This window comes from Hipposideros armiger, unplaced genomic scaffold, assembly GCF_001890085.2.
Source record: "Hipposideros armiger isolate ML-2016 unplaced genomic scaffold, ASM189008v1 scaffold_421, whole genome shotgun sequence".
NCBI classification, from domain to species: Eukaryota; Metazoa; Chordata; class Mammalia; order Chiroptera; family Hipposideridae; genus Hipposideros; species Hipposideros armiger.
In genome coordinates, this window is record NW_017731771.1 from 1380021 (window position 1) to 1396835 (window position 16815).

Sequence of the window (16815 nt, forward strand, 5' to 3'; positions counted from 1 at the left end):
AAAAAAAAAAAAGACTATATTGCTGCTATTTTTAATTCCTTAATAATCTTAAAAAGTAAAGCCTCATATTGATACTCATAAACTCCATTTGGATGTTGTTCATGAGAGCCTGGAGCAACTCTCTCATGAATAATGACTGGAAAGGCTAAAGCATCTAAGTCACCTTCCAGTCTTGCCTATCGTATACCTCTTGCCACTGTGGAAAGAGCAACCCACGCTTTTCCAAAAGATGTACGGGCCTCAGGAAGTAATGGATTATTCCTTCTGACCTGAGACAATGGTGGATTATGCTCTCGGGCTGTAACTGATGGAGGCGGAGAAGGCAAATGAGGTAATGGAGGGGTTGGAGGCAGACGAAACTCCTCCAACGATGGATACAAGGGCTGTGGAACTACTGTAGGAGCTTCCACAGATTCCTTTTGTCTCGCCTCCGGTTCCTGGCTTTGTTCCCTATTCTTTAGCCTAGGATTATCTTCTTCCTCCCGTTCATCCTCTGTGTCGGTCTGCAAAGACTCTAAAACTGACAGAACCAGTCTCCAAGTAGTCCAGATTCTTACTGGGATCAAAACCCCTTCACGATTTAACACATGGAGATCTCTACCTACTCTTTCCCATGTTCTTAAATTTAGCGTTCCCATATTAGGGGACCAGGAACAATGTGTTTCATTTACCCTTAAAAGTTCTTATAATTCCTGATCTGAAACTCGTGCTCCCCCAGCCCTAAGAAGCTATTTAAGCAGGCAAATATAGGGCCGATATTGGCTTTCAGTATTCCCCATATTAGAGTAAAAATAGAAAAAGAAAAAAATTTCACTCAAAATTCACTCAGATGCCCGTCTGGCTGCATCCCTCACGGGACTTTAAGGTCCGTCTTGGCTATGGTGCACCCGTATAAACCCCAGGCCGGTTTGACGCCGCTAAGTGCCAAGTCACCATTTTGCCTTACGCTGCGACAACGGAATCGCAGATTAGGGCCCAAACAAGTTCCGTAGCCCAAGCCATGGAACTGTAGTCAATCACTCACATACTCACACTCTTTCATATGAAAGTATTTAGTAAATTCCCCTTTACCCTGGTTAAATTCTCCGGGATCTTCCCTACCTCCTTGTCCGGTAGTTATCGCGACACCTCCCGGGCCCTTTCACCGTTATTTCTCCTTTAGCTTCGACGCGTAGTCATCCTTCCCTCTCGAGCCCCACGTTGGGTGCCAGATGTCGCATCCCGCATGACAAGGACAGTGAGAGAACTACAGGAGGTGGCGAAGGGTTAAAAAAGAAAAGAAACAGCAGCCAAGAGTTAAATGAGAGCAAGGCCAAGGGTCTCCAGCCTCACAGGTTAAAAGCACAAGTTAAAAGCCTTTCCAGGTAAATCTGAAAAAGTAGAGCTCTGGTCTTTGACTTTGTTCAGTTTAAGTGCTGTGATAAAGAACTGGTAGGAGTGACAGACTTCATCTGTGTTTGACATGCCTTTTATTCTTAGATGTTACAGAGGCTTTGCTTGGCCAGCCAAAGCCACAGGCCAGGTCACAGTTGCAAGTCACACATGTCTATTTCCTACTCTGCCTGTGCCCAATTTCCAGCCCAGTTTTGGTCACAGGAATGAATGGACATCTTAGCAAAGGACATCCTGAAGACACGCATTGCATTCTCACCTCCCCACGTGGAAAGGGCAGCACACACAGGCCCAGTGCAGACTCAAGTTGTTCACTGAATACTGGAGTGCCTGCAAAGCACAATGCATCACACCTGCTGGGAGTTCTCTGGTGATTGTTCATAATACTTGAATGTTTAAATCCCTGGTGAGACTGAGCATTTACCTCTTCTTGGTGGTCAAGAGCACCTCCCAGTGGCTGCTGTGCAGCAGGGCAGGTGGTACAGATGGGTGTGCCTGAGGCCGGGCTTTCAAACTGTCCCATCTCTGCACTTAGTGCCTTTTTAAGGAACACACATGCATACAGAGGACAGTCCATTTCACATCACTGAGTTCTCACACCTCCGTTAGCATTTCATGAACTTTATCTCTGTCTTACCTAACCTGAAGCTCAGTCCCTCCTGGTAGTTTCAAGGTGGGAACAGAGCTGCCAGTCTGTACTCTTCAGACCTCTCTAAACCTGCCAGGTAGCTTGTGAGATGTCATGATTTCTTTTCCATGTACTAAATGTCTATTCTACAAAGAACTGGGTGAAGTTCCCAGCTGAGTCAAGATTACAGCAGTAAGCAGTGATCTGTTATTCCATAAGGGTGCTCTGTAGAAGAGTATATGTAATTTGACAAAAAGGAAAAGGTCCAATTTAAAGAGCATGTTTACTGCCTAAAAATTATCAGGCTGACGGCTCACATTGGCCAATGTTGTCCAACTGAACTGTGTTTTCAAAACCAAATGTTTATTGACCATTTTCTGTTCTAAGTGAAATTTTGCCCCCATTCCCCCATCTCAGCTCTCTCAGGTATCCTAAAAATGAGCCTCCTTACAAGGTTCAACTCTACTTTATGGGAATAATTAGAGGCACGCAGACAACACTGGCAATCTCTCAACTTCCTGTCATCTCTATTGGCAAACGTGGTATGTGCTGTTACTCATTCATGGACACCACTGGGCCTGAGTCAGTGGGATTACGATTTCTCCATCTTCTCACTGAAGCTAACTCTTCTATCAGTGAAGTTGATCCTATCCCACTTCTGCAGAATACTGGGCCCCAAATAACCTCTTTTTGAAGAATTTCTCCCACTCTGCCAGAGAGTTTCCCCATTATGAATGTGTTTACATTGTCCCATCCTAACTGCTCACAACCCCTAGAATGCTCCCTCTCATTTTCTCACAGTAAATGCCCTGCGGTGGCGTCTCATCTCCCATTCTCTCCTTAACCCACTTTAGTCTGCCGCCTGCTTCTATCCCTCCACAGAAAAGAATCTTGCTGAGGTCATGGGGGCCTGTGCACATACAAACCAGAGATCCTCATCCCACCTCTCCAGTCCCCAAGTCTCCCTAGTAACATAGAGGGCACTGCCATTTGCCTGGCTGCTGGAGCAAAGCCTTCCGTTGTGGTTAGCTGCTCCAATCTGTTAGCAATACTTGGTATCTCTACCTCTCACTGGTTATCTGACCACTTTGTATTCTATTTGTCACTCTCACTGGTATCACTGTTATTGTCTCTTGACTTCTCTACCTCTACTCTCCCTCCCAACAACTGTGTATTCTCGGTGAAGCACCCAGGACAGCCTCTTTAATTAAGAGCATTCCATTCTCCTGCTCAAGACCTGTAAAAAGTTTCCCATCAAACGAATACAAATTTAAGTTTGTTCCGTGGCCTGCAAGTGACAAGGCCCTATAATGCAGGGCACTGCCCCTCTGTGACCTCATCTCCTGTGTTCTTTCCCTCATTCCTCGCTCTAACCACACTGGCCACCCCGCTGTTCCTTGAACTCACAAAACATGTTCCAGTCTCAGAATCTTGCACTTGTCCCCTGTGCCTGTAATGTCAGAGCTCCTTCTGTCTTCCTCCATTCAATCAGGTCAAGGTTCAAATGTCACCTCTTTAAAGAGGCTGTTGCTGATCATTCCATCTGAAACAGTAAGCCCCTATGATCACTTCATCTTTTTACCCTGCTTTACTGTCTTGGTATTTGCTACTGCCTGAAATACTCATTTTAAAAAATTCATTTAAAAAATACTCAGGTCTTCCTCACTAGAATATATACTCCATAAAGGCAAGAACTTTACTCAGCCTGCTCTCTCCTCTGTCCTCAGCACTTCGATCTGTAAGGTTGATCAGCACTTAAGGGGCAAGACCCCAGAGGGCTGGCTAGAGTTGGAGGAAAGCCAGGAGAGAATAATCAGAGATGCCAAGATAAGACAGGCTCAAGAAGCAGAGTGTGGTCAAATGCTAAAGGCTGCCAAGAAGTTTCTCACTGTATATATACCCACAGAATACCGACTTTGGTCACTCTTCTATCTTCTATTCACTTTTGATTCTATACACTTTCTCTGCATTTGAACACTTACTATTAATTCCCTACCCCTTGCTTACATTCATGCTCCAATTTCACATATTCAAATGATTACTCGACACAGCCACTCTGCTGTCTTGCAGGTACATCCAGCTTAACTTGTCTACAAAGAACTCCCCTTCTTCAAACCTAGATGTGTTACCTAGAGTTCTCCATATGGAAGTACTTCCTTCATTACATAGAGTTCTCCATAAGGCATTACTACTCCCACCTTTCTCCAGCATGTACTAACCACTCCAAAGGCCTGCAACTCCATCCAAAGGCCTGTGTCTGAGCCAGTGCACACTGAGGGGTCTCTATTCAAAAACACAAGCCAGAGATTTCCGGTCAAGACAGAGTAGGTCAATGTGGTATTCACCTCCATTCAGAACCACATCAATTACAATTAAACTACAGAACAACCATCACTGAGAATCACCTGAAGTCTAGCAGAATCAAAGCCCTACAACTATGGACATACAGAAGAAGCCACCTGGAGACTGTAGGAGGGGCAGAAAAACAGAATGGGCTGGACCCACACCCACATGTGACCATTAAATATCGGAGAAGATATCTCAGGTAGGGAGGTACCCTCTGAGGGAGCTAGGGGTTTCATCCCTATACTAGCCTCCCCAACCCAAGTTTCCAGTGCTGAGGAGAGTTCTCCATAACTTCTGGGGGTGAAAACAAGTGGAGATTGTGGCTGAGTAAGACAGAGGGCAGCTGGAGTCCCAGGTGCTCCTCTTAAAGGGACCTGTTGCCTTACAGCTACCTCCACGACCGCCCCCGCTGCATTAGCCCCTGACCCAGTCGGTCATGAGAGAGTGTCTCAGCATTCCTGAAACCCGTGGAATGATATCGGTAAAGCTCTCTCGGGGAGTGTCCTGGCAGTCCTGGGACCCAGTGGAATGATATCGGTCACCTCCCCTATATGAAAGGACATAGTAACAGTGTCCTGGCGGCTGTGTAGTGATGAATGAAGGCATAACATTTGTTGGAATACAATGGGAGCTGGTTAACAGAAAACAGCCTTAACCTCCCTGGTGGTCTGATTATGTCAGTAATTTTGTACCCAAAGCTGTACATTGTTTTGCATGGAAATTTGTTGTTTTATATTGTAGGCCTGTAATTCTTAGAAATTACTCACTTAAATCTGTCCAAACAAGAGTCTAGTAGGCATCCCAGGTATGATAAAGTTTGAAACACAAAATCATAAATTATAATAAATAATTATAAAAAAAATAATTTTATTCAATAATGTAATCAAATAAAAAACACTGTAATTTGTCATCAGCCGGTGTTCTCGTCGGCGATCACAGGAGGACACCACAGGATCACAAGGAGCAGGTAAGGGACTTCTCTGGGACACTGCAGTGTAATCCCGAGTGTGGCTCGGGGTTACTGCTTCTGGCAGTGAAAATTAACCCCGAGCCACATTCGGGATTACCGCCAGGGTGGTTATTAAGGCACATAGCAACCGATCTTCGAAAAAATGACAGTTTCACTTCCTTGTAGGATCTCAATAAAAGCCATGCATTGACCCGATTCAGGGCTCAGGCTTCCAGGCTGGGTCCCTTGGTCTCGCTCTTATCTGACTTTTGTCTCTAGTTCTTATTCAATCTGCATCGCCCCTCTCATGTCCCATTTGCCCTTGCCATGCAGGATGTGACAGGACCAAGTACAGATTTACTCACTGAAGTACTCACTCACTCTGAGCTCCAACACTGGGGCAGTGGATCAAAGGATGCTAGGGACATATATTGTGGGGGGGACTGAATTGTCCATCTGCAAGAGGAGGGCTGGAGGGGCAGATTTCTACAAGAGGAGTTGGTGGAAACCATTGTGTCTTTGTTAAGTGCTCCCATCCCTTGCAGACACAAGCAGACACTATAATGGAATCTTCATCAAACTGGCTCCTCTGTCCCGCCCTACTGATTCCCAGAAACTTGCCCCACCTAACTTTCAGGCACACCCAAGATGCTTCCAATGGGTTTTCTGTACAAACAACCTGTCTTCGTTCATGTTGCAGACTTTTATAAAATCTCTCAAATGTTCACAAAACCCAAACAACCTACATCTTGCGTCGGCATGTCCTATACCTGTAGCTGAGCAGCCTTAAGCCCAGCAGCAGTGACAGCAAGCCTCAGTTCTGAGATTGGCCTCTCCAGGCACCTCTAAGACCACTGCTGGCAGTGGCCTTTTGCGGATTGCTTTGTGGTCCATGCCAGGTGGCCCTGGGCAGAGCAGACTGTGGCTAATCTTGGCACACAGCAGGTTGCTCCCAGGAGGCTCCAGGGCTGGCACACCAGTTGTCCAGCTTCCAAATAAACCAGAGCATCACCTGGCTGCATCCAAAAATGATATATCCAAAGGGCAGCCTACACAGGCATCACAGCCCTGCTAAAGCGAACCCTGCTATGCCCTGTAAAGTCAGCCCTTGCACCACAGCTTTTCCACTGTAGTCATGGCCAGTCCTCACCACCAATCAATCTGAGGGTCAATCCCTCCCATTGATTTGCAAACAGCCACCAATGCTAAATTACAACAGGAGGGCACACACAACCCATACAAGGGACAACTTGGAGCATCCAGCTCTGTTGACCAGGGAGCCTGCACCACTAGGTCCCACAAGACACCTACTACAAAAGGCCACGCTACTAAGACCATGAGGCATAGCAGCCCTACTTAATATATAAAAACAAACACAGAGAAGTAGCCAAAATGGGGAGACCAAAAACACATGTCCAAAATAAAAGAACAAAACAAAGCTCCAGATATATAACAAAATGGAGACAAGCAATCTGCCAGACGCCGAGTTCAATACAATAATTGAAATGAAGAGAACAGTAGAGGAAATCAACAGATAAGATGAAGCAGAGGATTGAGTCAGGACTGAGTCAAGATTGGAATCTAAATTAGCAGAAAACACCCAATCAGAAAAGCAAAAAGAGATAAGAATCCAAAAAAATGAAGATAGTTTAGGGGCTTCTGGGACAACATCAAGCTCACCAACATTCACATTAGAGGGGTACCAGAAGGAGAGAACAAATCAAGGCATTGAAAATCTACTATTTGAAGAAATAATGAGGGGAAATTTCCCTAACCTGGTGAAAGGAAGAGACATACAAGGCCAACAAGTACAGAGAATCCTAATCAAGATGAATCCAAAGAGGCCTACACTAAGGCATATAGTAATTAAAATGCCAAAGGTTAAAGACAAAGAAAGAATCTCAAAAGCAGCAAGAAAAAGGCAGTTACTAACCTACAAGGGGGCTCCCATAAGACGGTCAGCTGATTTCTCAACAGACACTTTGCAAGCCAGAAGAGATTGGCAGGAAATACTCAAAGTGATGGAAAGCAAGGACCACAACCAAGATTACTCTACCAAGTAAGGCAATCATTTAGAATCAAAGGACAGATGAAGAGCATCCCAGATTAGAAAAAGCTAAAGGAGTTCACCACCACCAAACCAGTATTACAAGAAATGTTAGAGAGACTTCTTTAAGAAGGACAAGAAGAAAACAAAGAAAATAAAAAATATAAATCTTAAAATGGCAATAACTATATATCTAACAACAATTACTAAATTGTAAATGGGTTAAATGTTCCAATCAAAAGATAGAGTAGCTGAATGGATATAACAACAAGACCCTTACATATGCTGCCTACAAGAGACTCACTTCAGATCAAAAGGCACTCGTAGACTGAAAGTAAAGGAATGGAAAAGATATTTCATGAAAATGGAAACAACAAAAAAGCTGACGTAACAATACTTATACCACACAAAATAGACTTTAAAATAAATGCCATAACAAGAGACAAAAAAGGACCCATTTATCCCACTTCTGGGTACTTATCTGAAGAAACCCAAAACACCACTACAAGGAAACTTGTGCATCTATATGCTCATTGGAGCATTATTTACAATAGCCAAGATGTAAAGGCAGCCTGAGTGTCCGTCAATAGAAGAATGGATAATGAGTAGGCAGTACATGTATACAATGGAATATTGCTTGGCCATAGATGGGAATGGGTTCTTACCATCTGTGGGGTCATGGATGGACCTGGTGGGTACTGTGCTGAGTGGAGTATGTCAGACAGAGAAAGACAGATGCAATGTGATTTCGCTTATAGGCAGAATCTAAAAAACAAAATAAATAAACAAAACAGAAAGAACCTCATCGATACAGAAAACATTGTGATGGTTGCCAGATGGGAGGACGGTTGAGGGTGTGAGTGACAAAGGGGAAGGAATTAAGAAGTACAGGCTGGTTGTTACCCAGTAATCATGGGGATGTAAGGTATAGCAAAAGGAATGCAATAATATGGTAATAACTATGCATAGTGCCAGGTGGGTTCTAGACTAGTTAGGGGGATACTTCTGAAATTATACAAACGTGTAACCACTGTGCTGCACACCTGAAATTAATATAAAATAATATTAAATGTTGACATAAATAAAGTGTAAAAAAAAAAAAAGCACAAGCTGCCTCTCCCAAATTTTCACTGAATACTAAAGGAGGAGGCACTGACCTAAATGTTCTTTCCCTCCACACCATGCAGTTGACAGAGGTTTGCTATAGAAAGCAGTGATACAATCCCAACCACTTCTCACTAGAAGGAGACTTATTATTCAAAATGACAGAATCTTACCATAGAAATTCTGTATGGGTAACACACAGGTCCTTACACAGCGGTAGCTTAGCAGGTAATTAGCAAATATTTTTCAAGGACTGCTGGCACCCTAACCCTGGACAACATCACAGGCAGGCACAAGAGGACAGCAGGGGTGGAACAGCACCCATTATCTCAGCACCAGAGAATTTAGGGCCATGGTTCTCAATCAGGACATACTTCAGACCTGCATGGGAATACAGCCAGGGACTCAGCTCAGACCTACACTCGATCAGCCTCTGCCTGCGGACCAGAGGCTTGTGACTGCCCCATCCTACCCCACCAGCACATCCTGTGTGTGTATACACATGTGTGCACTGCATGTGCACGTGTGTCCTCAGGTGTGGAGGGAGACACCAGACATCTCTCGTGCTCTCTTCATAGCAACTGTTTTGTGATGAGAAAAGCAACAGCAACATTTTACATCGGAATGATTATTATGCTCAAATGTGTGTATTTTACTTCCTTTGATAGGTTTCTCTTCATTAAAGTTCTCATGATCATTTCAGGAACCTACTTTTATTTGAAAAACAGGACCACACTCTGTGTACAAGACAGAAAAGATGCTTTATGAAAGAAGAAATAGCTTACCAAACTTATTATTGCACATTCAACTCTCAGCCATGTAGCACTAAAAAGAGTACGAACAAATCTATAAATCCATTTGTGTTCAGGATCATGCTTAAAATATTCCTCTGGAACCTTTTCTTGCTGAAATAAGAATAAATGCAATCTAAGTATCCATTGACAAAAAAAATGTCAGTACTCTTACAATAGCAGTCCTCTTCTTGTGCCCACATGCTCCTTAAAATAATTTTGATTGGGTGACCTGTCTTCTAGTCTTTTAAATGTAAACAAGGGGATCATAAAGTACCATAGTGATTCAATGCTTATCACTATTCACTCATGAAAACAATAGGCACAACCTCAGAAAGTTTACATATGTTCCATTCTACCTTACCCCACAGAATTCTATCTAAATATCAACTATTTTAATGCTCAAAACTCTTGTCAATCATCTTGTCATATTTCTCTGCAATCCCCTTGGAAAAGACATTTTCAGTTTCCTGGAACCAGAAGGCGCCAAGGCTGTGCTATCCTATATACAGTTGTCCACCAGCCACATGTCACTACAGAGCATCTGAGGATGTGATTGTTTGCCATATTAATTGATTTAAAATATAAATAGTTTTCTAATTTTCTTTGTAGAGATCTTAACATATTTCTTAGGTTTATTTACAAAATTTATATTGTTTCATGCTACTGAAAATTATCTTCGAAAAGACATATATTCTGTTATTTGGGTATGTTTACTCATGTTAGGTCACTAATTATACAAAGCTGAAATGCAGTTCTTACTGTCATATACATCCGTTAGATAACACTCCTTTTGTAAAACAATGAGATACAACATGGGGTGGGAAAGAACAGTGAAAGGAAGTTGATTTTTACTTCAAGCTGGAAGGAGTAATTTTCTTCCAGTAATTAATTTAAAACCAAATTAGCATGAAATAAACACAACTGTATGAGAGGAAAATAAAATAAAAGAAACCTAAATAAAAATGACACTTACTGTGGGTGGATGTAATCTCTCATCAAAAATATTCAAGGATCTATTTCCATGTCTGTAAAATAAGAATGCTCATTTAAAACACTCATTCAGGAATTTTTAAGATCTTAGGAACACATCTGCTGGCAGGAGAGAAGGGCTGGAGGGAGCAGCTTAACCTTCAGCATGAGAGTTTTACATGTTCTTCTCTTAGATTATGCAAGAGGTTTTCCAATTCCCTTTTTACACAGCACATCAAATTCTGTGAAGTCTTTTCTATAAACACCAGTCAGAGTTGCCTTTATAAGCATTGACCCTCCATAAGAGGCAATGCTAGTAAACTAAATATATTTCTACTCCTCTACCCTCACACTGGAACACATGAGAGCTTTTTATCCAGCTGTAGTGGTAGGCCATCATGTCCTCAGAATTTTAATGCATGTGAATATGAGACTCATGTTTCCTCCCTGCTTTTGTCTCATATTCATTTCCTAGATTATATTCTTATGTGTATTTCTTGTCTCTTTTACATAGTTTGAGTTAAAAACCTGTCTTTTTCTTTTAAAAGTGGCCAGTGTTTGGATTTATTATAATACACCGTGCTCAATTACACAGTGGTTCTTTCTCCAAGTGTGCTCTTCAGCCTCCGGGGTTCCCCTAACCCCTGGTCAGGAGGCCCATGAGGTCAAAGCTGTTTTTTAGGACACTTGAGGCATCAACTTTTACACCGACATTTGCAAGGACTGTACAAAAGCCAAGGTGGGTACAGCGGGGTTCTGAGCCTGAATCAAGGCAGTGGGACCACACTGTACAGTAGTCTTCCATTCTTCACTGCCACTTGCAGTGGAAAACAAATTCTGCTTTACTTAAGCACATCCACAATAAAGAAGTAAAATGAATAGTGCTATGAAACCTTGATCCTCTGTATACTGAAGAAGTGGAAAGTACGCACTAAGTACTTCTGCATACTGAAATACGTTTGGGTTAAGAAAAAGCACTTGTGACTTAGTTGTGAGCAGAGCAGCCACTTTTTTCATAGAATATCATCTTTTCTTGATAGTATGACTGTCATTCTCTCAAAAAGGAACCAAGTGAGTCTGTCACTTCAAGGAAATAACTTAAGTATATTTGCTGGCAATGAGAAAATTCAAGCTATCAAGCTAAAAATCAGGATTTAGAAAAATTTGTATCTGCTTTTGTGAGCTTGACAGCTTTTCAATACTTAAAGACTTTCCTGATAGTAACAAAAATGAGTTTTTCACACTGCATAAAGAAATGAAAACCAATACTTTCCAAATGAAAAATGGATAAGAGTATAACATAAAACCTCATACAAGTAAAAGATCCATTTAGTGTACAAGATAGATCCATAGGTATTAATTTCACAGAGTACATACAACAAATCCATTGACATGATTTAAAATTCCACTGAAACTAATTTAAGAAACTAGCTCTTGTGGGTTATGGGTACAGTGTCAAAGAATATTCACAATTATCTGAAGGCTTTAAATAAACACCTTTTACCAGCTGCATATCTGCATGAGGCCGAGTCTTCTTCATATTGTTTCTTCCAAATAAATGACTGAAATGACTGAAGTAATCGCAAATGATTGAAGACAGAGTAGATACGAGAATCAGCTGTCTTCTATTAAGCCAGACATTAAAGATATTTCCCAAAATGTGAAGATATGACACACTTTCACTCAACTTTATTGTGGAAAAGATTGATTTTCATAAAAAAGTTGTTAACACTATGGTTAACATCTGGGTGATTTTTTTCCCCAGGGAACATTTGGCCATGGTTGGACACATTGTTGGTTGTCACAGTGTGGAGTGGGGGTAGGGTGTTCCTGGCCTCTAGTGAGTAGAGGCCAGGGATGGTGCTCAATATCCTAGAATGCACAGGCCCGTCCTCCATAACAAAGAATTTTCTAGCTCAGTATTTCAATAGTGTTGTAAAAACCCTGAGGTTTTTGTTTGTCTTTTTGTTTGTTTTAAGGTTTTATTGGGGAACTGGGGGAGGGGAACAGCGTTGAGGAATCAGGGAAGGTGAACAGACAAGTTGCTGTCCTTTTGTTCTTCAGTCTAGTTGTGGAGGACATCGCTTCACTGGCCGATGTTGGTATTGTGATTATTGCGCTCTTCCTGGCTAAGACAGATCAGTCACCAGCCATTGGACGGCTGCTCACGAAGGCTCATGGCAGCTCACGCCGGCTGCCGGCCGCTGCTGGCCACTCACGGTAGCTCACGGCAGCCCACTGCAGCCTACACCATTGCCAGTGACTCACGGCAGCCCAGCTCCTGGTGGAGCTGTTGTTCACCATCTTAGCTGTAGAGAGTGCAGCGTCACTGGCCTATGTGGGATCCAAACCGGCAGCTCTGCTGCTCAAAGCTCGCGCTCCCAAGCCAACTCTTAACCAACAAGCCACTCAGCTGGCCCCTAAAAACCCTGTTTTAACATACAATGGACTTATTTTTCAATTCTCAATTTTAATTTTCAATACATTACATACCAATATAACCCACATAAACACTCTTTGGGATCCTCAATAACTTAAGCGTTAAGTGTCCTAAGAGAAACACAAATGATTTACTTCCATAAAAGCACTCGAGAGCTTACTCCAATAATGCCTATAGCTATTACCTAACACTAAACTTGGTATCTTGCTAATTCATTAGCTAGAATGGTTTGAAAACTCACCTGTTCTTTCTGAGGTGATATATCGCTATGCTCACACTGTGGAGAAAAAAAAAAGTAACAGTTGATTTTAACATGTCAAGTCTGAAGACATTTTAAAAGGTTGGGGCCAGGGGAGAGGGAAGACCTTCCCAGCTGCCCAGGGGCCTTGAAATCCTTATTGAGAACTATATCTTATAGGCACTTTCCCCTTGTTTTAGTTCTTTGGGTCTAGGAAAAAATAGGAGAACCATATGCTAGGTTTGAAGATGTTTCGGTTGATTATTATAATATATGTTAATACATATTTCCCCTGTCATTTGCCCGCCTACCCACAGAATCTTTCATTCTGTACAAGTTATATCTATTTGTACACACACTCAAATTTAAGCCAGACTGTAGTTGTTTTTGTTTGTTTGTTTGTTTGCTTTTAAAAAAAGAAGTTGTTAGGCTCTGCATTTCAGTTGATTTAGTTCACTATCCACCTACACACCCATTTCCCATGCTTTCCCTAATGTAAATAATGAGCTCTATAACAAAGAAAATTATTTAAAATAACTTTTACATCATTATTAGAAAATTTAACAAATATAAATACCCACAAAATCGATAGGTCTAGCTCTCCTGAAATAAGTAGTGCTAACAATGCAGCATAATACTGCACAGTGTCACATTAATAACAGGTATTTCCAAATCAGTTGAAATGAAATATTAATAAGCAGATGTAAGTCCTTGGACTGTGCCAGTCACTGCATTCTTAAAGCATTCACAGATGTAGGGTATGAGGCACCAAAGGGATTCTCTTGGTTAAATCATATGTTTCTCTTTGTCCTCAGTGTCTAAAATGAAGCTCATAATAACTAGAGAAGGAAAATCTGAATTTTTTCTAACTAGGTTTGTGGAATATCAGAGCACTTATAAAAAGGCCAAGAACACTGTTAGCATCAAAGACAGATACTTCCCTAGTGCTTCAAACACTGTAGTCTCTCCAAACTGATTGGAAAATCACAGAATTTGAAGCATATAAGCTGAAAAGGACCACTGAACTGGAGAGGACATTTATTTGAACTCCTCATTGTACAAACAGGTAAACATAGGATTAAAACGGACTTGCCCAAGGTGTTACCACTAGTAGAAGCAGTTCCCCTCCTCCTACACTTAATAACAGGCAGTGGTTCCAAGGGTGGCTGTATATTGGGGTCATCTGAGGAGCTGGAAAAACTGCCTGGCTTCCATCTCTAGACGTTCTGATTTCACTGGCATTGGGGGTGACTTGGAATTATTTGGAAAGCTCCCAAGGTGCCTGCCATGTGCAGCAAAGATTGGGGACAAATGAGTTAGGGGAAGACCAGAATCACCCTGGATGTTTCTGTCCATGTCATCATGCCTCACATCTTTCCTCACCTCATCAAAAGGTTTGTGAGAGTGAGGGAGTGTGTTGGGGAGTAGATGGAGCACAGGGGTTAAGAGATACATAGTTTGAGAAAAGTTGCCTAAGTGATTCTAATAAGGCTTACCCACCCCACTGAAAACAAGGCACTACTAGCTCATGAGAAACAGTTTTCAAACTCATTTCTTTCTCTTTTTTTATAATTTTTATCGGGAAACAGTGTGTTTTTCCAGGACCCATCAGCTCCAAGTCAAGTACATAGCTGTTTCAATTTAGTTGTGGAGGGCACAGCTCCATGGCACATGTGGGAATTGAAGCGGCAACCATGTTATGAGCACTGCACTCTAACCACGTGAGCTAACCAGCTGCCACCAAAACTCATTTCTAAAAATCAATTTGCTCTATGAAATTTGTCAGCAAACATTTATTTCTCCGATAGTGAATGTACCGAATTGATCTTTTCTAAAACTTAACAAATCAAATTAAAACTTACTGTACTTCCAAAAATAAGACCAATTTGGGGGGGAAAGGTATGAAATCTACTGGTCTGAGCAAGGTTAATCTTTAAAACTACTTTTGAATGATATACTGAAATATCAAAATCTTTTGATTTCAAAAGAAGCTATGGACCAAAGCCAAAGTAGAGTGGTGTTTTGACCCCTGGAGTTTGTGTCTTGGATGAATGAAAGTATTGAGTGAGGACTCAGTAGGTGCCAGAGCTCTGGATTTCGAGAGAGACAGGGCTTAGATCTGCTGAAACACAATTTGACCTCTACTCTGGTTGTGAGAGAAGAAAGTTCCATTAGTAAGATTGTGAAATTGCTGTTTTTAACTACAGTAGAAGTTACTGATTACTTAATTAGCAAAAACGCTGGTACATTAGAAAAAAATTAAGTTTGTGAGCTAATTATGTTTTTAAGATTGAAAACTAAAATTAGGGATGAGGATATTAATATTTTCAAGTAGCATTTCCCACACTGTGTTCTGAAAAATGAACACTCATATCCCAAGGAGACATTAATAAAGTTCCTTGGACACCAAGGGGAGGAGTTCAGAATCTCTACATCCTGTTAAGTTTTTTTCTCTCTCTCCTAAATAAGCTTGAGTTTCAACTGACAGTGTTTTGAAAGTATACCCCTGATAGTGAACTGAGGTGCTCCCAGAAATTAAGGAACAGTTTTCATCATCACCACACTGTTCATGTTCGCTTAAGTATGAACCTGACTGTGGCTGTGTTTCCCGAACTTCACCTCTCTCATTTTTCTCTGCTGTGATTTGCTTAGCTATGGACTGAGAGAGTGTCTTGGGGGTATATTTCTATAGTTACAAACATATGTAAAATTAAATTGAAGATACCCATTACATTAAAACCTCAGTTGAACAAATTTCATCCACAAAGAAATTAACTGGAAAAGCTGTTCCTTAAGACTAGTTTGATGCATTTCCCCCTTTGGGGAACAGGAAGGAGAAGTGAATTTTCATACAGAAATAGTGCAGGAAATAAATGCACAATGGGGAAAATCTGACAAAATCGATTACACTGAAAAGTGGATACTCTCTGGTGCCAGTAGGGACAAGGTGTTCCTCCTTCGAAGAGCAGCTACCAAAGTAGTATGCATTGTTTTAGGCCTATGTCTCATAAAGAAATACTTTTATCTCGAAACATCCAATAAAAAGCACTTCTCCTTGTTATTATGTTCAACGTCTTAACAACAAAAATGCATGAAATAAAAATATGTGCTTTTTCTTGGATATCTTACTTGCTAACTGACCTTCCCTTCTTCCATCCACTCAAGGTTAAAATGGAAATTGAAAATTCATATTTAGGTCCCTGGAATCAATATATAATTGACAATAGTTTCTTAGCATGATCACTGAAAAGGACAATGAAATGACTGAAGTGACACATGGCTAAGATGCTTTTAGCATAAGGGGGTCTGTCACTCCACCCTTGGCAACATAGTTGTACCCACCATCTTACTATGGTCCAAGGTTAGGCTGGCTGATGATGCTGTCATCTAGAAATATGGTTGAGCATGAGCTGTACTTTTTAGTCAGCTGTGCTGGAGATATCTGAAAAGGCAGGGAAATAGAAGAAAATGTCACAGTAAGTTAAACCTATAAAAGTGTATTTTTTTCCTTGATTAAAATGTCAACTAACCAAGAATGAAGATTTTTCTTACACTCTGTAAACTGCTTGAGTGTGATATCATGTGTAGCTCAATGGGAAACCCATTAGAGACTTGAACTTCCACAGACAAGATGTGTGGAATGGGTTATAAAATGCTGCCCTTGATATAGTACCTATAACCAGCCCTGGCAAATGCCTATTACAAATGCCCTTTGTAATAATGCAAAGTTTAGAATAAGATTTCAGTTTTTGTCGTAAGCAATGAAAAACAGCTGAGATTTTCTATTTCTACTACTAATTTACTACAATAAATGAAATGCCCAATCTGCCTCAGCTGGGAAGAGTGCAATGATCACAATACCAACATGGGCCAGTGAAGCGATGTTCTCCACAACTACACTAAAGAAC

At 41.4% G+C, this 16815-nt stretch overlaps 1 protein-coding gene across 1 annotated transcript in view; it reads right to left on the reverse strand.

Moving 5' to 3' along the window:
- The window catches only part of LOC109394384 (cyclin-Y-like protein 1), a 43171-nt gene that overhangs the window by 8345 nt on the left and 18011 nt on the right, over positions 1-16815 (reverse strand). Inside the window, exons 2-5 of the mRNA XM_019664399.1 lie at positions 12911-12946; positions 10234-10285; positions 9252-9371; positions 1102-1246 (exon numbers count right to left, since the gene is read on the reverse strand). Coding sequence (XP_019519944.1) covers positions 1148-1246; positions 9252-9371; positions 10234-10285; positions 12911-12946 — 307 coding nt within the window. The 3' untranslated portion in view covers positions 1102-1147. The remainder of the gene's footprint in view (positions 1-1101; positions 1247-9251; positions 9372-10233; positions 10286-12910; positions 12947-16815) is intronic.